This window comes from Dermacentor variabilis, chromosome 1 (assembly GCF_050947875.1).
Source record: "Dermacentor variabilis isolate Ectoservices chromosome 1, ASM5094787v1, whole genome shotgun sequence".
Taxonomy (NCBI): domain Eukaryota; kingdom Metazoa; phylum Arthropoda; class Arachnida; order Ixodida; family Ixodidae; genus Dermacentor; species Dermacentor variabilis.
The window spans coordinates 234702484-234730471 of record NC_134568.1 but is presented as its reverse complement, the minus strand read 5'-3'; the positions used below and the strand labels follow the sequence as shown (position 1 = coordinate 234730471).

At 41.8% G+C, this 27988-nt stretch overlaps 1 protein-coding gene across 6 annotated transcripts in view; it reads right to left on the bottom strand.

Annotated features, from left to right (window-relative positions):
- LOC142559637 (putative ATP-dependent RNA helicase TDRD12) overlaps positions 1 to 27988 on the bottom strand; it is a 220059-nt gene that overhangs the window by 89420 nt on the left and 102651 nt on the right. For all 6 annotated transcript variants that reach the window (XM_075671239.1, XM_075671210.1, XM_075671233.1 and 3 more), the window contains 4 exons: positions 21439 to 21682; positions 21206 to 21349; positions 20638 to 20834; positions 5367 to 5516 (listed from right to left, as the gene is read on the bottom strand). In XM_075671239.1, coding sequence (XP_075527354.1) covers positions 5367 to 5516; positions 20638 to 20834; positions 21206 to 21349; positions 21439 to 21682 — 735 coding nt within the window. The remainder of the gene's footprint in view (positions 1 to 5366; positions 5517 to 20637; positions 20835 to 21205; positions 21350 to 21438; positions 21683 to 27988) is intronic.

Here is a 27988-nt window from a genome sequence, read left to right as displayed (position 1 = left end):
ACGAGAATACAATGCCGCCAAAGCAAAATATGATGCTCCCCTCGTTGGACCACCAAATTGAGAGCATATAATACACTTCCAATAGCATTATGGCATGCGTGCTGCGACACAGGTGAAGATGCTTATCGCAATAAGGTTTGCGGCGATAGCTGTGAATGCAGCCTACGATGACCTGAAAGAATATTTGCTGGTACTGGAATAGGCAACTGTGCACGCTGGTGTTCTCATGTGACACGGGCAGGTGAGTACAGCAGGAAAGCTGCGGTGGCAGGTGGCTACTGTTCTCGATTATGTTGGCCTCACACCTTTCCTTGTTTAGACAGGATCTAGCAGCAAAAAGCATATCATAAAATTGCAGTTTTGGTACTAACTGAACATTAGTGCTGCAAGAGTGTTTTTCTGGAAATGTATTAACGCGTAAAATAAGGCGCAACTGTATTGGATCATTTTTTTGTGTTCTTAATGGCAAATGTTGATGCCAGGAAATCGTATGAAAGGGAATCGTATCAACAACATTCTTCTGTATTCATAGTTATTTTTTAGAACTTGGTCTGTTGTTACTAGTGGTTTGTCCAGAGACTGCTTGGTTAACCTTTTTTTGTTGTTGTTTCATCACAAGTCATTTAAGTGGCTCTTTTGTCTGCCGCCCTTTTTGCCAGTGTAAAAGGAATTATGTTACTTTCTAACAAAGTCATGGCTGCACGTACTGTGGTTTCTGCTTCGTAACAAGTATAGTTTACTTCTGCTGATCATAGTTTCAACCTCAATTAAACAAGGAATACACACTGTACTACTAACACCGTAACTAATGGCACTGAGGATATGGGTGGGAGCAGGCAAAGGAATTTTCTGATGCTAGTAATTATTAGTGACAAGGTTTGCAAGCTACCCTCATAAAAATTTGATTTACGATTTGTGGAAAACACGGCTATCATTTCATTATTACTTAAATCAATGCCATATTGGCCAATGCTTGTGAGCTTACAAATCATGATGGGCTCTTGTGTAAGAGGATTATTGCAAGTTTGAACCCAGAAATTGCAAAACTTCTCACTTCAAGTTGCCACTTTGTAATTGCTATTTTTATCTGCTAAATGGAACAAAGAATGTTTATTGGTAATCAGTAGGGGTGTGCAAATATTAAAATTTTCAGATACGAATCGAATACGAACACAAAGGTAGCTTCGAATATAGAATCGAATATCGAATGATCATATGCACATGCATTTATTTGCAAGTTGCGTTATATTGTTATGTTGGATCATTGCGATTGCAATGTCAATGTTCAAAGCAAGACTAGCCAGCCGTTACACAAAAACAGTGTGTATTTGACTCATGTTAAATTGGCAAATTTGGTAACTCCCATTAGCTGTCCTGGCCAGCATGTGCCTTATTATACTGCATCAAATGCCCGTAAACTCGGACGCGCTTGACCCTGTGCCAGTTGCCACTCACCGCACTTACTGTCAAACAATAAAATCAGAATTGGGGGTGGCACTACAAAAAATAAAAGTGCACACTGAGCGTCCTTAACCCTTTCCCTAGAGTAGAAGAGCTGAGCTGAAACAAACGCTAGCACACTGCCGCAGTCAAACTACCCTGATAAAATTTGATTAGTTTTTTTTTTGCCTTCAACAGATGGTGCAGAAAAAACAAGAAAAAAAAATGCCGCACTCAATGCTTGTATTCTGGTCTAGAAACGTTTCGATGCTGCCAACTGGAATTAAAAATGGCCCTCTCCTCTGTGCGTGCGCGTGCCGGCAACGGCTCCACTCCAGAAAAAAGAAAAGAACTTTTGTTTGCAGAAATTTTGTCGGACTCGGACAGTGAACAAGAAGTTCGGTTTCCTCCGAGAGTAGCAGCGACGTTACTGTGCAAGACATCTTTTCTGAGTCATTCGTTTCGGTTGACAGCGCCTCAACGTGTCTGCAGTGGACACCGATACATTCAAAGAACCTTCTATCGGTACTTCCAAGGCTTGCTTCCACAGCCGCACCTGGCATAAAGGTACCTGTGACAGAAGACAGGAACTGTGTGGAGTATTTTGAATTGTTTGTAACGAATGAAATAACAGATTTCATCCGTTGCGAAGCCAACTAATATGTTGAACAGTTTCTTGCTCGGCACAACTTGAGCCAGTGTTTTGAAAGAAGTTGACTGTAGAAGAGCTCAACGTGTTTCTGGTAATAATTATCCTTCAGGGAATAATTCAAAAACAGGAAATTTCTATGTATGGGTCAAAGAGAGCAATCCTCCGGATGCCAATTTTATATGAACTAATGAGCTGAAGCCGGTTTAAGATGATAATGAAGTTCCTTCATTTTGTTGACAATGAAGCTGGCCTTGAAGAAAATCATCCTCCGCCAAGGCTGTGGAGGATCTGGCCTTCGTGAGATGGTAAGGGAGCACTGTCGCACTGTTTACACGCCAGAATGCGATTCAATGTCTCTGTTGATGAGAGCCTCCTTTTGTACAAGAGGCACCTCGCTTGGAAGCAATACATGCCTCTGAAAAGAGCGCGGTTTGAGTTTTCTTTTTATTTTTTTGGCATGCCTCATAATCAGAAAGTGGTTTTGGCACGTAAAACCCCATAATTTTATAGAAAATTCTGGGACATAGTTAGCCCTAGTATTAAGTGCAGTAATATTTCATTGCAGGATAAAAACAACTCATCCATTCCTGACAGTATGTGTCTAACAGCATTTAACTCATTTTTCACATCCCTCTTTACAAGAGAAGATAGTTCTAACATACCCTTTGTACCTGATTTTTATTTCCGGCACAAGGCTCCCATCACGATCACTTTAAAAGGTGCAGTCGATCTTATAGATAACCTTAAAATGTCTTCATCCTCTGGCATACATGGTATAAATTCTAAAATATTAAAAAACACAATACTAGTATGAAGCAAAATTCTGCTACACCTATTTAATCAATCCCTTACAAGTGGTATGCTTCCTACAGACTGGAAGATAGCAAAAGCAGTGCCCGTCTTTAAGAAAGGTAACAAGAGTTCTAGTGAAAATTACCGTCCTATATCACTAACGTGCAGTTACTGCAAAATGTTAGAGTACATTATCGCATACCATATTTATTCTCATCTTGAATCCAACAACTTTGTTTACCCGAAACAGCATGGTTTCCGAAAAGGATTTTCTTGCGAAATCCAACTACTAGAATTCACACCAGGCTTACACTTTGATATGAACAGTAATGAACAAATTGACTGCATCTTTTTGGACTTCTCGAGAGCGTTAGATCATGTAGCGCATAGTCGCCTGATATCAAAGCTCTCTGCGATTAAACTTGACTCACAAACCCTATCATGGATTCGTAACTTTCTTACTAATCACAAACAGTTCACTGTTGTTGCCAACTTCTCCTCTGCCGTCTGAAGTCACCTCCAGTGTACCTCAAGGCAGTGTACTCGGACCTCTTCTTTTTTTTAATTTACGTTAACGACTTACCGAATATACCCTCTTCTGTACGATTATTTGCTGATGACTGCATTCTATACCGTTCGATTAACTGTTTCGCTGACCATACGGTACTCCAAAATGATCTTGCACATATTAGTGATTGGTGTGCAATGTAGCTCATGTCTCTAAACGTGTCGAAGTGCAAAGTAGTTTCCTTTTCTCGAAAAACCATTAACTCTCACTTTTCTTATCATTTGGATTCTAACATAGTTGACCATACCACCGAATATAAGTATTTAGGAGTGCTCCTTACTCACAATCTTTCATGGACTAATCACATCACCTCCATTTCAGCTAACGCCTCCAGGTCATTAGGATTTCTGCGCCGCAACTTACGAACTGCGCCTTCACCACTAAGAAAACTAGCTTACATAACTATTGTATGGCCACAAGTTGAGTATGCCTCATGTATATGGTCTCCTCATCAAAAATGCCTCATCGAACTACTGGAGAGCATCTAGAATAGAGCGAGCAGTTTCATTAAAAAAAATTACTAGTAACCAGCCGAGTATAACCCAAATAAAAGTCGATCTCTCATTGCAACCACGAACTACTCGCCGTGATATTGCCCTTGTATTATTATTTTATAGATTCAATCACACAGTTGGCCTAACCTTATCAAACCTGAAGAAAGCATCCTTGACGTCACAAAGACTGAACAATCAGTTCAGCTACACCCGAATTTATGGCAGCACACACGATTTTAATTTTTCAGCTTTGCCCCGTGCGGTCCGTTTATGGAACGCTCTACCATACAACATCGCTTGCCAATGTAAACACAGTGCATTTTGCAATCTTCTAATCTACGAATAGGCCGTTTCAACCGTCAAAACATCTTGCCTTCTTTAATTTCTTTCCTGCATTTTTTTACATGTTAAAGAAATTCAGTGATCCTAATTTTTTACTATACTTACTACTATATACATGCAAAAACGTTTATAATGTTATTATGCTATTATGTTACTGTGTTTATCATCTATTGTTATTGCTCTACATATTGTATTTGCTAATGTCGTATTAATTTTCCATGTTGCGTGCATATTCCTTTCATTATAATGATGTAATAATAATAATAATAATAATAATAATAATAATAATAATAAAAATAGAATAATTTAAGGCACATGTAAATAAATAAACAATAGAGAACTCGCCACTCTTAGCTCCAACCACTCAAAATAGTACCACAGTAGTGGGAGACTGAATGACAGATTTCCGTGCGCTTGCCATTTTCCTTTTCTCTGAGAGACTGCAAAAGAGAATTCATAGCGCAGGCTCGGCGCAAATTATGAGATTTTTGTGAAAATGCAGCAGGTTCCACCTCTCAGCACCATTTGCTGCATTCAACGCAGCAATCGCATCAGTGCCATGTTTAAAACTGCACATATAAATATTTTTTTCACTTTGTTATCAGATAAAAATTATTTCCTGTTTTTTGCAATAAAAACCTGCAAAAAGAAAAGTCTACCCCTCAATGGGTTAATATGCTGATTGTCCAGATGCATCAAGCCAGTGCAAGCAGTACTTACTGGCATGTAAGTACACACCGTGTGGTCCAATATTATTGCAATTTTCCTCTATTGAAGTGATTGTCCTTGAGGTTAAAGATATCTAGTCGCATCATTATCACTGAAAGCCTCGCGCTCATGCCACAACAGTGCCACTTTCTTTGTTGCTTGATATTCTTAGTTGTGTAATGATTCTCTCACCTTCATTTAAATTCTACTTGGAAAGACTCGTTCACAGCACATTAGCTAACACTGCTAATAGAGGTGTTACAACAAGAACATGTAAAACGAGATGTGCTAACTTCAGAAACCGTCAGCTGCAAGAGAGACTTTGTCAAACTGAGGTTCACCTGTATGCACAACACCAATCAGAACTCACAGTTTGCTCCTCAGAAGAAAGCCTCATCAGTCCATCCGGAACATTGGTGCCTAGCCTGTTCAGAAACTCCACAAGCTGTACAGAGAGACTGCGGTTGTTGCTCGACAGTATCATGTGAGCCACTGGTTCATCAGTAGTAGAGACAGGATCCTAAGACAAACAAAAACAATTCAAACAACTCGTTGCTGCTTCACCTTAATTGTAATATCATTAAAGCAGACAACACTACCTGTAAGACAATCGCTTAAAAAGAAAGAAGACAACCCACTGGGTTTGGTTACAAGTGAAACTCAAAGTATGTTTGCGTTTGAAGTTTATAAATAGGTTAAGATATCTGAATCAAAATAGGCATTAAGTTGCAAAGCAAAAAGTGCAAGAAAATATTGTTATTCGGCTATATGCAAAGGTTACTCTGCTATGTCTAGCTTCCTTTGATTTGATATGTATGTAGTGTGTTCATTGAAGGACTGTGACAGGGAGGTCTCAACTATTTCTTTATTTTAGTGAAATTTTTGGAGACACAGCAAATTCCTTCCATATATTAACACCAAGCCTATTTCTTTAATACAAGCCTTTGTTTCAGCACGAAAAAAAAAATCTTAACTGAGACAAGGTGGAAGATGTTTTGCAGTTGCACTATGTTCCGACTGAGTGAGAGTTAAAAAAAAAATACATGCATTATACTTTTTATATCATACTTACACAACTTTGTTAATGGAAATAAAGTAAATTTAATTGATTGTAGAAGTTCACAAAACAAACGAAAAATGGCAAACTCAGTTTTTGAAACAGCAGGCTAAAAATTTCATTTTCTGGCCATTTTTGAATAATCTCCAGCCATTATTTATGTTTTTACAAAAACATGTTCTATTATTTAGTTTGTAATTCAAAAGAAAGCAATCAACAGGGATGCATACGGCACCCTGAAGCCTCTCTTTCAGAACGTAAGATCATACAAGTGTCAGGTTTAACGATGGCTTCACCTGCTTCTATGAACTGAGGAGAAATCTGTGGAGCCACAGAAGGAATAGAGGTGCTTGTTTATAGGAAATGCAAAGATGTGACCACCATACAGACTCGTGTAAGGGCCAGACTTACTCAATTTTGACGAGGTGCGGTCCTTACACGGGACTGAACCTCTTGGTGAAAATTGTGCACACCTCGGATCATTGGATGTACCATTGCATGAGAGCTCAATGCGCAGCTCTTGCTATCTAGTAGCGGCACACAAAAGTATGCAGCGTGCAAAAATTTGCGTATGTGGAAGCGCGCCATCATGGCATCTAACGTGATTGCTTATCCATTGGAAATCTTTTCCCCAAATTGTGGGCTGGCAATTTGGGGATGTGACCCTTACACAAGTCTATAAGGTAAATGCAAAGGTGTGACTAGCTCTAACTACAGTGACTCAGTGGATATGGCATTCTCCTGCTGAACACGATGTCCAAGGTTCAACTACCCGTCATGGTGGCCGCATTCCACTAGTGATGAATGCAAAGATGCTCCAGAACTTAGATGTTAGTAGATGTTAAAGAAGAGTTGGCGGTTAAAAAAATTGAGAGCCTTCCACAGCGACTAGTAACCACATCTTTTACCTTTAAAGGTTCTGTAATCAGGGGTGAAATGGTTGACATAGGATTTGGAACAATTTTTGTAGCACGGAAAGCTTAGTTTTGGAGCAGGAAAAACAAATTTGGAGCAGGTTACAGGGAAGAAAAACTTGCTTTTACAACAGAAAACAAAATGATAGGAACTTTTACAGTAATTATTTAGAATTACCCCAGCAATGTGACCCCCCCCCCCCCCAATAGTTACAAACCATTATTTTTCAGCACAATCATGCTTCACCTTCAACGGACAAGGTCCTGCAAAAGTTACCAACGATTTCTGTGGAAACCTGCAGTGTGCGGTGAATTCGTACCAACCAGCAAAGCAGGTGATCGAAATGCTTAGAACATTTATAGGACCAAGCAACTTAACATAAAACATAGAAGAAAAATGATGGTATAAAAACTGCAAGGAAGCATATTTTTTTATTTGTACTCGAAAGTGCTTTTATATTACATATTGAGCAAATCGAGAACAATGTGAAAGCAGGAGCCAATGTTTCGACAAGTGAACTTGCCTTCTTAAAGGTGACATATGCTTTCCTCACCACAGAATGTATAGGTGGGGTTCTTCTAAAGGGGAGAGAGCGTAAGGTGGGTAGGTGTGGGAACGAGCGAAGGTGTGTTAGAGGCGATGGTGTAGAATTGAGAATAAAGGAGTGCTGTGCACATGGCCTGTAACACGGCCGTCTGTAATCCCGTGTCAATGGCCGTGTGTCAGCCGGCATGTCAAAGCCGTGCACCGCTGTCCTCTTTATTACTCGCTTCGCTAGTGGTCGTGGGCTATCGTTCTCTCAAAGAGATAATAGAAGGAGCGGCAGAAAGTGGCGCTTGTGAAAAAAGAAAGAAAGAGAACAAAATTAAAGGGAATAGTACTGAAATGGAATAAATAAATAAAAGAAAAAGAAAGAGGGGAAAAAAAAGAAAAAGGAAACACTGAGCAACCAAACTAAGTGTTTTGCCCATACGTTGAAATTTAGCATAGCGAATAGATTCTAAACGTCCCTTTGAAATGTTTATGCCTACTGGTTGAAACGTCTTCAACTTATGAATGAGGTATGATTCTTTGTATTCTCTTATTCATTCAGAACGGACATTTGACTGTAAAGCCTGTTTCCTATGGCGTGATTTTCATCGCACCAGAAGTGCGATTTCCGTCGTTTGCGACGAAAATTGCAGTCGCAGTGCCGACCCCCTCGATTTTCGGCTGCGACCAACCGGTTGGTTGCACAGTGACACCGACGCAGCGATTGCTGCGGTTTTTTGTCGAAATTGCGCGGAGAGCTATTTCGCCGATTTATTTTGGAAAATGGCAACTCGCTTAATGAGTGCAATACGCAGAGACATGGACTGCCAAATTCGGTACGTACGCGAAGGGAGAATGAAAAACTTATACCGCAGATTCCATTCTCCCATTTCTATGCGCTCGTTGACACGCTACGGAGCAAATGAAGTGCATTTTCACGTTTGGTTCGTACACCTTTGCGAGTCACGAGACGTCATGGCCTTTTCAGGTCTTCCCAATTTTCCTTTGTTGAATAGCATACAAAAATCATGCGGACAGAACAGCTTAAATAATCTCAACCTTGGCAAGGGCAAATGACAAGACAGCAAAGAACCCGAAGTTTCAACATTCTGCTCAATGCAGTACCGTTCATTTGCATTCTCTTGTCTGTTTTCAAGCGTGAATTTCCCGATACACCTTGAAAGGTTATCTTATCTGACTTACTTATTAAATTTGACAGAGCAAACATGTAGGCTATTGTAATGAATTTTCTACGTTAGCATTAACGCCGTGGCTTGAATAAACAGCATCGTTAATTTTTTTTAGAATATTTCATGTATGTTAAGTTGCATCTTTTCTCTGGAAATTTTTCCTTGCACAGAAACCAATAAACATTGAATATGTTGCGGACTTTGTACCCTTACTGCATCTGCATTTACATTTGCTTTGAATGGTAATTAACCCTACAGTTAGTAAATCAAGTAAATTATTCGCTTGCTATAGTGGCACAGTGACAATGTACCGTCCTTCACTGTCATGTAAAACTTGTGCAACAATGCGAAAAGCAGGCAAACAGCCTGTTCTTGTGGAGATGAAACAGTAGAAGACGACACATTAAAGAAAATTAAAACTGTGCAGTGAAGTCAGTCAGTTGCACCCCTTCCTGTGATTCTGAATTTTTTTAAGTACAGATGGTTCTTGCAATTTCACAGCTGATCAAGTGTGCAGAAACATCCCCGCCTTACGTGTTTCTAATAACAGTTTCTTATAAGTTTGTGATCACAGATATTAGTGTGTAAACCCATATAACGATATCCACTGTGATTACTCCATTTCTAAATAATGAAATACCATGCTACTTGTAAGAACATATCCACCCTGGGATTTTAAAAGAAATTTATGCATTTCAACTATACACAATATGCGGTTTAGTCAGTAAAGGATAACAAACTGCTTTTTTTACAATAACAAACTTATTACAAGTTTTACATACATACAGGCAAGAAAAAAAAGAAAGCAAACCTGTAGACAACAAAATTGTTGAATTTACATTCACCTGCCACTGTGGCTATAGCATTCTGCTATTAACACAAGGTAAGGGGTTGAATTGCCAGCCATGGCAGTCACATTTCGATGGGAGCCATAGGTAAAAAAAAAAGCTCTTGCACATAGATTTAGTTCATCACCATTTATTGAACCCTTAAACTTCCAAATACTATTGCATAGGAGGCATGCTTATGCAAAATCTAACACCAATCGAAAGCAAAGGGCACAATTGTAAAACAAGCATGTTTTCTGATAATTCGAGTGTGTAAACATTCATCGCATCAATATGTATTGTTCAACAGCACTGAACAAATAAGCATCATCAGGCATAGCATGTACTCTGTCAGGAAGCTGGTTCTACAGATGTATAAATGACACGACATGAATGCTCATACTACATCATACACACATCACAAAGAAAACCTTTTTCAAGAGTTGTCTCTTCTGGCAGATATGAGTCGGCCAATAAGCAGCAGAAACATAATTACAGGGCATTGCGTAATACCACTTATGAAAGAATAAAGAGAGTGAAGAGGCTTTTGAACAGCAGTTCCTTGTGCTACTCTAATAAGAGGAACAATGAGAAAAAAATTTCTATTAGAGCACTTAAATTAAACAGTAACTTTTTGAAAGACAGAAAATTCCAGGTGAGAGTTGGAGGTGCATTTGGCCCACCCACACCAACAACACGGGAATACTACAAGAAATACCACAGCCTATGGTGTACTAAAGTCTATGGGAAAGCTATCTTATATAGAAATCAAGAATGATGCAACAAGCTCTCGACAACACTGCAGACTTTCTTGGCCAGTCTGGCCTCTCGCTTTCTGATGTCAGCTTGCATCGACGATAGAAAAAAAGACTACAATCAAGAACTACCCCAGATTGCATATTGTGCTCCACATAGCTGGACAAATATACCCTCAAGTCAACATCCACAAATGCTCAGCTAGTGTAAGACCATGACGGCAGAGCCAGCACGTGGGTGAAACAATTATGCCATGCCTGGACGCAAATTCTACACCTGATGAAAAGAATAATCTTGAAATCATGGGGGGTTGACAAGTGGAGATGCTGTGCTTGTGTCCAAGGTATTGTACAGCATGAATTACCAGCAGCGTACAAAAAAGACAACTCATCGAATACAGGCATCGGGTAATAACAGTTCTTTCCAAATTTACCATGCTTGAAGACCTCTATGAGAAAGAGCAAACGAACAAGCACCTAGACAGAGTAGAGTTGCAGCCTGCAGCACAAATTCTTTGCCTGAAGAGCTCAGAACCTGGTCCCAAGATACTATGGCAGCTAGCATATGAGATGCAAAGACGACTACCCCTCCCTTCAGAGACAACCTCGGGAGCACCTGAACTTGAAACACAACAGGCCCATACCGTGCAATAGGGGCAAACAATTAGGCCAGGAGACTATATGCAACTGCCAAAGGCACAGAGGAGGTAGCTAATCATGAATACACATGCAAACACCAGGCACATATAGTACACTGATGTGGCAATAGCAGTGTAACAGTACATAGTATGACACTACATAAAATTAAACCCAAAACAAGTGAATACAATTCCAGGTCATCCTACACCTAAAAAAGCTGAACTGAAAATAATCAAAGCAGCACTAGTAGTGCAAATTTGCAGACTACAACACCTTGCATGGATTCACAGAAAATTGTCTGGGCCTGCACATCGCACAAGATTGTCAGGAAAATCAGGAGACTGACATGCGACTCGCAAGCCCATGGACAAAAATTAAATATCAGAATACATAGCCATGCAGATATTACAGGACACAAGCAGGCTTATGAGCCCGACATAACTGAAAACTGGACGAGTTGGTGTGCATTCATTATGAACTAAAGCACAACAGATAGACAACAGACAAGAACGAAGCGCCATGTGTGTTCACTTCATTCTTGTACATTGTATTTCTGTTGGACTATAGTCAATAAATTCATGAGGTTGCACAGAAGATGAACGATACCCCTGCCCAAGGCCCCGATTTCACATCCAAATCTATGTGTGCGCGCGTGCACGCCCACGCAGACACACATACACATAAATGTTGCAAGGGTGCACAGCATGAAGCAGTATCAACAGGATGACACTAAAGATGGATGATGGCTAACTTCCAACTAAGGTTCACGGCAAAAATGTGGCAATTTTTAGTTTACCAGAAAAAAAAAAGAGCTTTGAAGGCTGGATAAAATTGGTGCTTGATGCAACCAAACAAATAAAAATGCTACAGAAGGAAAATACATAAAAATTCCAAGTGTAGGAAAAAAATCATTACAATTGCCAATCGTGCATGACAGCACCTTTCAAGAAACAAAACACTACCTTGCGGGTTTCCGCAGAACGTTTATGTCAAACCCTTGCCTTTGCTTCGAGTTATTAAAAAATTCGACGTCGTCCTGCTATCTGCTAGTCGCCTGGTTAGCTCTGATGGTAGAGTGGCTGCCCCGGAAAGGCGGTGGTCCAAGGTTCGAGTCCCGGATCAGGACAAATTTTTCTTCAACTGTGAGGCTTTTCGTTCCAGGAACTCGTATGGGTTTCCTTTGTAGCAATTGCTACGATTAGGTGGATGTCTCATTTTCCCTTAAATACTTCTCTCCACCGCAGAATGTTTACGTGAAATGTATATGAACCTTTGCTTCGAGTTATTGAGAAATTCGACTTCGTCCTGCTATCTTTTAGTCGCCTGGTTAGCTCTGATGGTAGAGCGGCTGCCCCAGAAAGGCGGTGGTCCAAGGTTGGAGTCCCGGACCAGGACGAATTTTTCTTCAACTGTGAGGCCTTTCTTTCGAGGAACCCATATGGGTCCTTTCTAACAACTGCTACAATTAGGTGGATGTCTCATTTTCCCTTAAACACGATAGGATGCAGACAAATGCTCAGGAAAAACTCCAGAATGTTTGCATCCTGATACTTATGAAAGTGAACCGTTTCATCTCATGGCTGTTAATGAGAGGAAGAAAGAAAACTTGATTGTGTTCATGGAACAAAATTGCATTGATAAGCTAGAGATATAGTCATTGCTTGGCACTTTCGAAATGAATAATTATAGATTGCTATTGACATAGAAGTAGCCTTTCGACAGCAAGAAAAGAAATCAGTTTTTCCAGCTTTGAGCATTGAATTGCAGGCAATGCAAGCGGGCATAAAATTCTGCAAATATCTGTTTAGGAATACCAGATAGGAATAAACATTGAGGCTTTCATTTTTACTTTCTCTGGCCGAGCAATCTAGCTTGAAATGACTCCCATAAGCATGTTGTAACAATGTCGAACGAACACAGGTTAAACACATGACAATTAAGAAATCTGGATGATTGGTTTAATTTACAGTGAAGGAAATATGTTATCTAATAACATTAATAACATAACAATAATATTTATTTCCACAGAACAGGCTAACCATGAGCAACGTGCGAGGCTGAGCAGAAAGGTGAAAAACCCTGCAGCAAGTGTGCCTGCCGTGGGCCTCCGTTCCTGCATTATGCACAGCACGTATTGATATGGTCTTCTTGTTTGAAGTTCAGAGTATACTACAAGTGCGAGACAGAGGACAGCAAAGTGGACGAGATGTATGTCTTTTAAAATGCTACGATACAACATACAGGTTTCTAGAAAAGTGACGGTAACTGCTCAAAAAATTTCATACGTCTGCTTTTGCACCTTTAGAAATATTCAGAGAGGACTCCCATATATATACATTCACAGCAAATGCACCGTGATGGATGAACCAGGCTAGCGCTATGGTTGAATTTCACAACAAAATTTCCATTCTTCGTTCAGTAATTGCACAGATCATTTGTGGCTTCGTTCAGGGACAGACGCAGGCTTTTGGGCTGGTGCTTATTGTTGCGTTTGGTGCAAGAATATGGCTAGGAGCAGATATGCGCAATCACGAGCAATATGCACACATCATTTCTTGAGAAATTGACGCTGAGTACGGGTAGCATGAAGATCTTGTTGAGCTGACACGACTTCGTGGCCGCTAAATTCCGAATATTGCATTGCGGTGAGGTTGGCTATATGAACTTGTTGATAGGTCATCTTGTAGATTGTTGTAGCGCAAGCAGAACGAAATGGTCATAGAATGCAGACGAGACAACACACAGCGTTGAACAACCAGCTGCGAACAGCAGTTTACGTGTGTCGTGTCTCAGTGCACTGAACTTCAGAAACCGCCGTTGCGCATTCCAAAACAAATCCTAACTTCAACACGTTTTTAAATTACAAAACACACATATTATTTACTCCTAATAAAGAAAAGCTAAAAATATTATAATGTAAATGTTTTATTCATTACATTAAAAGAATTATGCAGCATGCCACAAAACCTGGCAGTAAGCAACCCTGGGCGTTGCACCAGTTGCACTGCTAAATAGCAATCATGTGAAATGGGCCCTCTAAAAATTGCATTCCGACACATGCGATTGCACCGATTTTAACCGTTCCAGTTGCAGCATGTGAAAAAGCCTTAAGATGTAGAGTTTAAGTTCAAAGTTATGACCTGGTTGGTTGAAATGCTTGGCAGCAGCTTTGAGAAGTTTTTTAGTTGTGTCCGCGTGATGTCAGTTTAACCTGACGTTCATTGATTGTCCCATTTCACTGATATATTGTTTCTTACACAAGGAACATTCCAGCATTTAAATCACAGCCGAACTTGTACAAGTGAAGCTAGATTTGACTTCGTGTGTACAACTATTTGCTGCGCATTTAATTTTAATGTCACTTTGAAGGTGCCTGCAGGTTTTGCACCTGGGGCGGCAACATGCTTTTATAATGGGGGAATTATGTTGACCGACTTTTGCGTGCACTAACATGTCTTTAACGTTCCTGTTACGGCGATAGGTAACCCTTTGTACATCCGGGAACGCTTTTCTCAGACATTCGTTACTTGATAATATTGGGTGGTATTTCTGCAGGATGTTGTTTATCTGCAAATGTATTAGAATATTTTGTTATGAAGGCTGGGGGTTTGTCAGATTCTGGTGTAGGCTGTATCTTCGCTAATTCCAACTTTCCCTCCAATCTTGACGCAACATCATAAGCTCTATCGAGAGCAACTTAAGGATAGTTTCTTTTTCCTAGTGTTGTTTTAAGGTCATTAAGGTGGTGGATATAATTGTGGTATTTGCTACAAATTCTTCTTATTCATTTTGCTTGTCCGACAAAAATTCCTCGCTTGCAGTGTCGCGGGTGATGATTGTTGTAGTCTAAATATTGCTGGCTATCCGTAGGCTTCCGGTAATGTGCCATTCTTAGTTTTCTGTTTTCTATGTAGACCGTCGTGTAGAGGAAGTTGATCTGACTAGGGCAGTGGTGAGCAGTAAATTTAATACTTGGGTGAAAGCAATTGAAATGGCTAATTAAGTCTGTTAACGCGCTTGTGCCGTATTCCCATATTATAAATATGTCGTCGATGTAACGAAGATAGGTGTGGGGTTTTAAAAGGTAGGATTTCAAAACGTCTGCTTCAAGGTGTCCCATGAAAATGTTCACATACGTGGGAGCGAATGGTGTTGCCATGCTAGTGCCAAAAATTTGCAGATAGTGAATAGAATCGAATCCGAAATAGTTGAGCGTGAGAGCTAACCTAGGGAGCGACAGGTAAACTTCAGGAGCGTGTGCTCGGGGATTGATTGCGAGGGATTTAAAAATGGCTTCAATTCCTTCACTCAGGGGTATATTAGTGTAAAGGGCAGAAACATACAAAGTGACTAGAATGGCGCGGTCGGAAAGGATTTGGTTGGCGTTGATGCCTTTGATAATTTGAAGGAAATGCATCATGTCTTGAACAAAAGATAGGAGGGAGGGTGGTGGGGATGGTTGACAGGTGGTGATTTAAGAATTTAGATAGTGACTCAGTAGGTGTGTTGTTATTAGACACGATAGGCCGACCTGGGATTTCTGCTGTAAATATTTCTTTGATGGGAACTTTATGTATCTTAGGAAGAAGATAAAAGCGGCCTGCTTTTTTTGTTCTTGGACATCATGAAGCGATATTCAGACTGCATGATTAGTTCCCTGGACAGGAGCGCCGCTATTATGTTTTTTACAGTATTGCTGTAGTCTGAAGTTGGGTTAAAGTAGATTGTTCTGCAATGGGTGTGGTCGCTCAGATGTTTGGAGGCCTCATTCTTGTATTTTTCTATAGGCCAGATTACGATACTGCCGCCTTTGTCTGCTGCTTTTATTACAATATTATACCTTTCCGCAAGTTCTTTAAGAATCTGGTGCTGAGCGGGGGACAAATTTTTGCGTTTCCGGCAATGCCGCACTGACTCTAGAATTTCCTTTGAGATCAGCTTTATGTATAAATCCAGGTCTGGGCACTGTTCGGTTTTCAGTGTCCACGTGCTAGGTGGTCTAAGAGAGTCTCTATCTTGTTTTCCTACGTCTGGCTTATCGAAAAAGAACTCCTTGACGCGTATGCATCTTGAAAACTCTGTAATATTTTTGTGGAGTTCGTATTCGTTCACTGCATTGTTCGTGGGACAAAACGTTTCTTATGAATGGAAGCCTAATATTCACTGAAATTCACAGCAGACTTCAAGCTCAGCATGGTAGCGAGATTATATGCTGGAGCACAATACATTGAACCCACTTATAACGATACCGGTTTAAACAATATACCAGTTATAACAATGAGAAGCTGCTGCACCGTCCACTTTTGTATGTTTTCCATGGTGAAATAACCTGCTTACTATACAATGCCCTGATGCTGCATTATCGGTTATAACGATGAAGTTTGGCTGCTGGGTGTTCGAGCCAAAAGATAGTGAAATGCGAAATCCTTGAAAAGGAAAAAAGAAAACGAGAAATTTGAGCCACTGCACGATGGGCCGCTGCTCCAACAACCGCCGCGTGCTCATTTTCTAGCCATCTCCGCGCGCCTCTCTCCCATCGCCTTTCTACTCCTCCAAAGACGAATGGGCTGCACGTATAGCTCAGCTGCGCCCACAGCTCTACGCCGCCCCACCCTCCGAAACACGAATGGACCACGTCAACTGCACTGCTCGCAGGTTGCTCGCACGTTGCTCGCTGGCTCCTCGTTCAGCGACATTATGCAAAAAGCTTAGTCGCTCGCATTGGTCTTCGTTATTTGTGAAAATCGTTCCTGACCACATGGTTTCTCGCCACCGAAACGAAAGATGGGTGATCTGCTCCCTGATTATCAGCAATGCATGACATTGCCCGTGAAAAGAAACCATATGACTGTAGATTTGGAAACTAAGTGCTTCTGACCGATGAGGCGATCGTCGCGACCATGCTTGCATCAGATAGCGACGGCAGCGATGACGCGATAGGGCAGGCTGCCCGGTGAGCCGATCGTCGCAAACATGCTTGCAACATATAGCGATGGCAGCGATGATGCAGCAGGGCAGACTGCTTCAACGTTGTCCTCACAGGAGGCCCGGCAGATGATTCTGAGCCTACCTTCCGCTGCACTACGTGGAGCACCTGGATGCCTTGGAGAAAGGTGTCGGCAAGCTTTGCGTAGAGCATGCACAGACATAGGGTTTTCTCGTGCAACCCAGTGAGAAGCACGTGGCGAGGTGCTTGTCGTGATCTCGCCTCAGCGTTTCTTCTGGATTTGCCAAGCTAAGAGGCTGCCGAGGCAGCCTTCACGCAATTTTTAAAAGGCCCCTTTTCGGGCCACCAAAGTGATGCTTCGGCGGTGCTCGCATGTTGCTTGCCCCCTGTAACACCTCTTTGCAGTTATTATAGCAGTGCCATTCCTCAATGCCGACAGCCACAGCTTGTTACACGTGATCAAAGTGCCCAGGAAGCAGTTAAATGAGTGAACACAATCAGCACCCGGATGGAGGAAGGTGGTGGGGAAGGGCACTGGCCTTTCTGCCATTATAGTTTTCTCACAACAGCTTTGCCATTCCCCTATTTTGATTTTTTCATGCAACCCAGTTATAACAATTATCGGTTATAATAATGAAATTTTCGTGGCACCTGAATATTGTTATAAGAGGGTTCGACTGTATTTGAGGGGTGCCAACAGTTTCTAGAGAGCCGGATGTCATTGCAAGACGATACTGGATGATGCAGCTTGTCTGAAACTCAAGCGACAAATGTTTGGTATGAATGCAGTATCTTTTACACAGATTTTTTCTCCAGCAACTAGACCATCAACAGCCAGTACTACAGCAAGGTTCTCAAACGTGTACACAGTGCACTCAGGAACAAAGAGCCTGTCCCGATTACCACAGGTGTTTCTTTTTTCTTTTTCCATCCAGTACAATGCACAGCACAATCTGTACTTTGTGCAAACTCAGTTGGAAGGCACTGCCACATACGTCATACAGTCCCAACCTCGCTCATAGCGACTATAATTTGTTTGGACCACTGAAAGAGTTTATTGGAGGCTAACACTTCAGCAGTACATCAGTTTCACAGGGAATACCTCGAGGAGTCAGACCACTTCCATGCATCTAAACATGTTTTGAAATCCAGAAAAAGAACCGTCCAGGTTTGACTTGAACGTCACCGTATGTTTGATAGAATTCTTTTACTGCCACAAAGCAACACAGCATCATGAGAAATGCCGCCATGAAAGGCTCTGAATTATTTTTTGCTACCAGCCCTTCTTTATTGTGTACCTAAATGTAAGAAATGGGGCATCTTTGTGTTCTCCACCAATGAAATGTGGTCACCATAGCAGGAAGTTGAATCCGCGGCATTATCATCAGAAAAACACCTTCACATTTCTTCTAAAAGCCACTTGTGTTCCTTCCGCAGGTCAGCGGGTTGCTTATTTCATGGAATAAATGGAATGCATCATAAACGGGGTACTGCTTTGGTATTTTCAACAACAGATCTTTTGTATTAAACCAAGGTCGTAGACCTCTAAACTCTTGAAGAAATAGTGAAAAGAAAGCTATTATTACTGGAAAACTATTACTGTAGAGCCTCATTGATACCTTTTGGAAAAAAATGCAAGGAAAAACGTACTGACCTGGAAAACACACGATCCAAAGCAACAAGAAAACTTGACAGACAACTATTATTGACATCTGCGTAATACGAAGCGTTGCGCGGATCGTTGCGGCACGAGAAGCCGACACGTGTCTAGCTGGTGGTGCTCCGGCAGCCCGAGACGCATTTTGTTGTTTTCATACAGCGTGGTGCTTTAAGAGGGTAACGAGAAACCGAAGTAAAAACGAGCTGGTGGACGACACCGGACGTTGCGAAGTCATATCATATCATACCTGATGCCCACATTGCGCCGCTTGCAGCAAGGAACAGCGGCGCATTTGGATTATTGCCTACTAAAAGCGAGCATTCCACTACCGATGGCACTATGCACCACGCACTGTAAAGCAGAGAAGTGAAGATGCTTATCCCAATAGGTATGATGGCAGTAGCTGTGAATGCGGCGTGCGACGACCGGGCGAAGATTTGGTGGTACCGGAATAAAAAACTGTGTGCACCGTCGTTTTCACAGGAGATGGGCGGCTATATACTGCTCTCGATCAAGCGCACCTTTTCTTGTTCTCATGGGATCTAGCGGCCGGAAAATGCATACGATCGCAGCCTGCAGCAGGGAACGGCGGCGTGTTTCATTTATCACCTATTAAAAGCGTGCGCTATGCTTCTGACAGGACCACGCTCTGTGAAACAGATAGGCAAAGATGCTTATCGCAATAGCCTTGGCGATGATAGCTATGAATGCCGTGTGCGACGGCCCCGGAGAAGATTTCCTGGTACCAGAGTGAGAAATTGAGTGCGTGCCGGTGTTTTCAAGTTAAGACAGGCGGGCGAGTGTTGCGGTGAAGCTGCTGCGGTGGGCAGCTATATACTGTTCTCAATCGCGCGCTCCTCACACATTTTCTTCTTTACGTCGGATCCAGCTACCAGAATACCTATCATATGATCGCAGTTTAGCGATGTACTGAATGTTGGTGCTGAAAAATTGTGTTTTCCGGGAACTTATGAACCGGTAAAAAATGAGCTTACTTAACTCTATTGGGTCATTTCTTGTGTTCTCGATTGCAACCGTTGGCGCCGGGAAAACGTACATAATAGAAATGTATCAACGAGGTTTTACTGTATATGAAATTATTAACGGTGCTCTCAGGTTGGTCACTATATTTTGTGGGTTACAGAGGTCTAGGACTTTCATTAATGCAACAAACGAATAGTTGAAAATATCATGGCAGTAGTAGTACCCCCTTGCACCTGACACTCGCATGGCCTAACAATCTAAAGGAGAGACCACAGGACACCGAACACTTCAGCCTGTACATCACTGCTTACTGCTTTCTCTTGTACTTGAAACCAAATAACGCAATATGATTTGAAAACAAGGTCTCCGTGATTTGAAAACATGATCTGAAAACAAGTTCATGGAATCAGGTTATCGGCAACATTCTTCTTGTTTATTTAGACAATTTAAAGCTTTCTAGTGAATTAAGGAACACAGAAATACATGTCAAAATGAAGCTTGGAACAAAAAAGATGCACCAAGACAGCTTAGAGGTATGTACGGAGTAGTAAAAATGCATAATTAGCACAAAAACGCCAAAATTAAACCCAGATGCACTTGCTGACAGTGCACGCCTAAAACCGGGATTGGAAGTGTGGCTTTACTCACTAAAAAAGATGGGCCGTTCCAAAAGATAGTAGTCTAAAAATGTGGGCTGATACTGAAGGTACTTTGCTCCAAACAACAAACCACATGGTACAATTATGCACCCAAGACCTTGTGTTGCTTTGACGTCAACCACTGTTGAGTGGCTTTTTTTACACATATGACCAATGACAGGAGAAAATCCTAGGGAAAGTTGAGCCAAATCAGAGCTGCCATTTTTTTTTTATTTCCACGTGAAGACTCTCTAGTACATAAGTAACAGCGCACATTCAGCATGTAGCAAAGTGTCGACAGAAATAATTCCCAGAGATACTCACGGTTGCAAGAAATATTAATAAATTGCGCACTTTACCTACGGCACCCAACAGCGTCCCCAAAAATGCATCATGCAGTTAATGCTCATGCACATGAATAAGCCAGTAAGCATTTTCGTGATAAAGACTGCTGCATTAAAGAATGTGCGCCCCAGTTGACATAACTAATGAACTTGCCTTGTCATTGAATGAACGCATACGGTCAGCAAGGCAGGAGAAGCGAAAGCCAAAGTTGTACTTGGACAATTCAGGTACGTCATAGTGGATGAGAACACCAGCATCACGAATGTTGGCCAAGGGCAGCACATTGTCTTGAGCCACAAGGACAGGCATCTTGGTCTTTGGACGCTCAGTTGCCCATTCATTTGTCACCTCTGCACATTGAAAATTGCCAAGAAATTTACAGCTATCGGTACCTTCTGCATTCACAAGTGCAACTTAAAGCACTTAAGGTATAACTTTTCACAATGCCCTAAGGACACTTTTGTACGCCAGACTAATTAATCGACAACTTATTGCTCACAGTAGTGCATTTGTTTACCTGCCAGAATTCTGCTCATGAATTTGTTGCCAGCACAAGTTTGAAATGCAAATTGTGTATTCTAAATACATAAGATTAGTGGTGTTAAGCTAGTGAACTCACTTATCTTGAATCCCATGCACTGAAATCTTGAACCACTTTTTCTTGAACCGCTAGAAACACGCAAATCATTCTAAAATATACATCACCACTGTAGAATCTTACCCCAAATTTCTGCCATGGTAAGCTCATCATGAAGCAGCAGGCAATAGACACTACATGACAAGAGCAACTGATGTACATCAATGGCCGACTGTCTGTCGGCAGTGCAGACCACCACTTTTCGATTGTGGTTGCCTTCCACAATTCCTGTTGAAGATAGAGAATAAGGACATTTTGAAAAGCAAATGTTTTATGTACCCCATAAAGAACTATTTCACTTAAAGGACAGCACTTACTGAGCAAGATTTCATGTCGACTGTGGGGGTCACCAAAGCAGGCAATAGTTGGAACCTGTGCATAGATGGCAGCCTCGTAGAATGAAGTGATCATGACCAAGGGGGTTTTACTCAAGTATGTCATACGTATAAACCAGTTCAGGCCAGTAGACCACATTGTTGAGCAAACCACAATTTGGCCACGGAGCATGCCTGGTCGGCGCTGCTCCGTGCACCGCCGAAACTCATTCATCACTGAAGTAACCTGCAAAGTAAAGGAGGGCACCCACTGTAATATAGGTAGGCTTGCGTGAATATCGATTTTTTAGTTCGAAGCGAAGTCGAAGCAAACTAGTTCAAAGAGTGGGATTAGCATGAAACCTTAGCACAATAGCCATATGTTGACAAATAGAAAAAAGTTGGTTCTTTACTTGCCAAAAAGAAAACAAGTTCATTTCTGGAGTAAGTTAATTTTCAAAGGGCCATTATTCAAATGTTTTTAAGTAAAAATCCAAGTTCAACAATTTGATAAAACTCCTGCAACACACGAAACTTGTTTACAGGACCTTGCTCACTGTTGTGGTGCTTGAGGCTGCCGCAGTGTTTCGAGTTAATCTGTCGTGCATCATTGTGATGCTGTGAAGTGCAATCTTGACTGCGTGACAGCACCAGTTTATGCTGTGTTGTGCAAATTCAGCTTGATAATTTAGGTTAACATGTGAGCTTAACTCTTACTGTTCTCTAAGCGCACAGACGATCTTGCTAAGCAGGCTCGCTGCTTTTTGGCACTCAGTTTAGCCTAGGCAGATGATTATGGACGCAATCATCAAAGTGGCAAACTTCTCGTGACAATATGCCATCAACCGTCGTGCCTGTCTTGGCTGTTAGGCCTAACTAGAACTGTTTTGCCAGGTGCTGGCCACAAAAGTTACAGTGTAGTGCCAGATCGATGCAAACCTACTAATAGCAGCCGCACAACTCTCAGGAAGCCACGTGGCTGCTTCAAATAATAAATTTGAACAACCAAGCATGTGCAGAAATCAGTAGGTGGCTCTAAACAAATTAGCCTTTGCCTTGTCTTGATTATGACTTAGGCAATGAGACTCACTCACTAAAACTGAAGTTCTCAATTATACGTTTGAATATTTACCATATTTTTGTGTGTCTAATACATAAATCTTTTTTTTAATTAAACAGTTAGATCGGTGGTGGGTTATCTGAATATTTAAGAGTGTAGCTACACGGCAGTACGAATTTCACCTCGAGTTGTGGCTTCACAGCACTGCAGCCCAAACTGCCATGAAACTAAAAGAGGTGGGGAACAGAACTGCAGGTCAAAGATACGACGTGGACAATTCATGCATTTGTGAATGGAGGTTGTTCTAACAAAGATTTGGTCATTGCATACAGTTATTTATGCGGGTTTTATTTAGTTTTTTTTTTCTTTCCGAGGTCTTGCAATTTGGGGTGAGTATTATACACAGAAAAATATGTATATTCATTCATTTCGAATACTGTGACGACGTTGAATAAATCGCAGAATATTTCAGTCAATTATTAAAATATTTAAAAAATTATATTATGGGGTTTTACATGCCAAAACCACAATCTAATTATGAGGCACGCCGTAGGGGGAAAACTCCGGATGAAAGTGGACTACCTGGATTTCTTTAATATGCACCTAAGTCTAAGTACAGGGACATTTTGTGTATTTCACCCCATCGAAATGCAGTTGCTGTGGCCGATATTCGATCCCACAACATTATGCTTAGCAGCCCAACATCATAGCCACTAAGCAACCATCGCAGGTATTAAAATATTGAATATTTCCACAAGCCCAAACACAAGCAGTGCTTTTTTCCCACTAGACTTCATAGAGTGCTGTCCGTATTTCAAACATCTCAAAATTGACTCACATTATTCCAGAAAGCATTTGCTTGCTGTAAAGCAATGTTGCTCTGCCTCCAAATGAAATAAAAGGAAAATCTAAATTTGATTATCTCTTTAATTTAAATGAAGACAACAAATCTGTTCACATAGCGTGATGTAATTAGTTTATTTCAAATTGAGCGAAGCTGTTTAGACATTGCCTTTTACTTCTTATGAATTTTTTTTTATTGACAGTTGCCAGCTTCGCTAAGTTTTTAGCAAGGCTGAAGGTTTACATCAGTCATCATCAGTCAGAAACACCTGGCCAGGCTCAATGTCATGAATGTTTTTCTGAGTCAGGCAGCTTTGATGAGCCCCTGGTAATGCTCAAGCATAGCTTTAGCCACCAGGCACTTTTCAATGGTCTGCATTTCCTCATAAAGATGAAGCCTCTACACAGTAACTGGCTGGTTCACAACAGGCACCAACTGATTATTCGGACACTAAGAATTCAGACAAGCTCGATTGTTCTGACTACTTATACTCCGTTCCATACATAGCAGTCAACGCTGTGGAAGCTACGCAAGAAGTTTGGTCAAGAAAAGTTATCACTCCACACGTTCTGTCCATGCTTCGCTGCACGCCAACAGCGTTCACTCACGCAAGCATGCACGTGAGGCTCCTTGCGATGGGCTGCAAAACAACATAATCTAAAACAAGGCATTAGCAGTTTGTTTCAAAGGATTAATACTGAGCGTATACAAAAAAAAAACAGTTGTGCACAACTGCAGTCAAAAAGCACTAGATTCTATACAAGTGTGAATGAAGCTACTGCAAGAAGTCTCTCTAGCCTCCACAGCGTTGACTGCTATATATGAAACGGAGTATAGAGTGCCTTCACTGGCTCATAAATTTAAGGTGTAAGTACGACTGAAACTTCAGACGCCTTAAGGCAAGCTGTTCAATAATTCGGTCTCTGCCTGTATGACTGCGTGCTAATTTCACTATTGAGTTCAGTGGAAATAGCGATATTATGGCTTTGAGATGTTGCTGGCATCACCGCGGCATGGTCGTCGGCTATAGTGCTAACACCTCCCAGAAACCGAAACTAGCAGACCCCGGCAAGCCATTCGAGAGTGCGCAGTGTGTGTTCTGCACATCCAGCATTTGTTTATGCAGTAAAACCTCATTAAACCGTAGCTGCTTAAACAGTAGTTTCGTTTTAAAAATAGTAAAGTCAAATCCCCGACTCAGTGGCCATTGAACATAAATGCATTTTCTGTCCACATAAACCATACCAGCTTATTGCATACATATCGATCAACACGTAGTGTTTGCACTTTTCCTCGTGCAATCACGGCGGTGCATCATCCCCATCGGACGGCCTGTCAGAACAACAAGCCTTAGAAATCAGAGCAATGGCCTCCAAGTGCCCTGTGCGTTTGCGCGTGAAGCCACATCAACATCATTTCGGTGTCGTACCAATACTCGTGCAAGGAAGGGCTGGCGTCAGCGCAGTGTAGGGAGCAGAGCGCGCAACATTCAGGTCTAGCGTCATGGTGAAGCTCGGATAAAAACACTGGAAGCTCAGCATAGAAAATTGGACATTGTTTGTGCTATCGAACGTGGCACAAGGAAGTCGGCACTGGCACACGACAGGGAACTGCTGTTGACTACGGTGTGTAGTGTTTGGAATGTGAAATAGTTGCTCGGCAGCACTGCTGCAACCGCGAAAAGATGTTGGCTACGAGATTCGACTTTTTGCCACCATTGCCTCTGTTGCCAAAGTGTCGCCTAACAACAGTGATGAAGACAACACGGAAAGCAACAGCATGAGAGATTCAGACCCGACAATGGCAGAAGCTGCGCGTTAAGTCAGCTGCATGAATGCAATCGTTGCGACGAAAACAGCACCCCACAATGAAAAAGGCGCCCCATGACTTCAGCAGTGCTACCGCGCCCATGCACGGAGAATATGCAATGCCAACGAGGAATCTGCCCTGCAAGTGTTTGCCGAGAAGAGGGGACTGGCTGAAAAGCTGGCTTGCAGCTTCAGTAAGTTTGAGGCCGCTGTTGTCGCTGCTAGGCCGCCGCGTAATCAAACGAAAATAACGAGACTTTTGTAGCGCGAAGTGAACAAATACTGTATGTTTTTGCCCATTCATTGCACTCTCTCTGGAGTTCCATTTTTGACAAAAAAGTGGGTGATGTCATACTATTTCGATAAAGCAGTACTGCCATTTATTAAGTATTTTTTCCGAGTTCTGGCCAACTACGGTTTGATGAGGTTTCACTGTATAGGCCAAACTGGCCAGTGCTTCAATTACATGGCTAGATATCACAATAATAAAATTAGTAAAGGATACGGTAGTCACTTGGCTGAACACTTCAAAAAGTGCGCATGCACACCCATGTTTGGTGACAACTTTCCTGAGGAATGAAAGCACAAAAACCAAACGCGAAATAGTTGAAGCATAATTTATAAGGAAAGCAGGTGACAACTGCGCCAGCAAGAAAAAGAAGTCATTTATTTTGAGGTATCAAGGCACATGAACTGATTGACCATACAATCTTTTATATGACATGGTTCACTTATACAAGCTTTTCTATGATGATGAGTGCATGATTTAACTGTTGCGCAGAGCATAAAGGATGATAATTTGAATAAACACAAGTTGGAAGTAGCACCAGTCCTGTCATATGTGCTCCTTTCTGCGATAGTATGATACGTTTTTCGGCAGCTAGATCCCACGTAAACAAGAAAACGTGCGAGGAGCACACAATCGGGAACAGTATATAGCTGCCCACCACAGCAGCTTCACCGCAATACTCGCCCGCCTGTCTCAACGTGAAAACACCGGCACGCACTCAATTTCTCACTCTGGTACCAGGAAATCTTCTCCGGGGCCGTTGCACACGGCATTCAGAACTATCATGGCCAATGCTATTGCAATAAGCGTCTTTGTCTATCTGTTTCACAGAGCGTGGTGCTGTCAGAAGCATAGCGCACGCTTTTAATAGGTGATAAACGAAACACGCCGCCGTTCCCTGCTGCAGGCTGCGATCGTATGCCTTTTCCGGCTGCTAGATCCCATGAGAACAAGAAAAGGCGCGCGCGATCGAGAGCAGTATATAGCCGCCCATCTCCTGTGAAAACGACGGTGCACACAGTTTTTTATTCCGGTACCACCAAATCTTCACCCGGCCGTTGCACGCCGCATTCACAGCTACCGCCACCAAAGCTACTGTGGTAAGCATCTTCACTTCTCTGCTTAACAGTGCGTAGCGCATAGTGCCATCAGTAGCATGCTGCAAGCTTTTATAAGGCGATAATCCAAACATGCTCCTGTTTCCTGTTGCAGGCGGCGCAATACTTCCGCGGAATCTGGTGTCGGCCACCAGCTCGATTTCTTTTTGGTTTCCCGTCGCCCTCTTAAAAGCACCACACAAGTAAAGGCAAGAACTTGGGGTGGCACCCACTCGCGAGTGACATCAGTGCCAGGACGCTGCTCGCTCCAGCACGCTTGGCTGTCGCGTGTACTCGTTCACTTCATGGATGCTTGGGGTATGGGCGACTCAAGCTGTACTTATTTAAGGATATGTCGGCTTCTTTCTACTGCCATGCCTGAACCACAGTTTCTTCTTTAAAAGCGTGAGTTGAGAAAATTTGTGGCTTGGATATCACAAGCTATGTAGTGTTGAAGGGGTCTACTGGTTTTGCAATGCATATATACGTCGCGTGTGTCCATAAATTTTGCGTTAAAAAAATGTCGGCAAATTCAACACGTGAAGTTGTGTATGATGCTTTGTTAAACACTTCACATTCCCTTAGTGCCTAGCTATGAGAGACATCACATTTTACATGGAAGAAAAATCTCGGCATTTGTGTCAACATGTTATCCGCATTACAAAGACACTGCCCAGCGAAGCAGTCATCATAATTCTTATTACTCTGGTGAGTTGTTCTAGTCAAATATGGCCACTTTATTAATGCTTAAAAGAAATAGGTGCACATTTCGTATGAAAAAGTTTATGGCTGCTTTCACCTCTCTGAAACAGGCCCACATAAAAAGAATTGCTTATGGCTGCTAAGATGACAGTGCGTCATGTAGAGTATTTACATAGTTAATTCACTAATACCATAGTAGCAATCAACTGAAAGAAATGCTTTGTGGTTAAGATCGAGAGCCAATCAATTCCAAGCAATGAAATATTTCATGGTGTCCCTCAGTAGCCTTTATCGACAATATGGCACACCCCTCACGCAACGGTACCAACCCACTGTCATTATGGCGAGGCACGCATTGTTCGCGAAACTCATCAGTTCACTACAACTTTGAATTGGAACCGTGACGCAGTTTTTTACAGCACCAACTGCAATGCCTAAAGTATACTCGACGTATTACAGCACAGCTTTGGGTGCCTAGAAAAGGAAAATTCAAGCACCTACTGCCTCACCACGTCTCTATCCAGTGTTGTTTAATTATACAAATGGAGAAGTATTCGCTTCATCAGTACATTAAAGAAAACCTTGCCATTCATAAGGAAGATACCACAGGCTTTACATATTTCACTTAATTTTTGACCTTCCAGTGGGGAATTATGATATCCCCAATATGTTGCCTAGTACTAATGAATGATGCTTCGGCTTCTTTCTGGCTGCAGCCAGAAACGGTCCAAAAGACAGATTTCACTAAAAAAA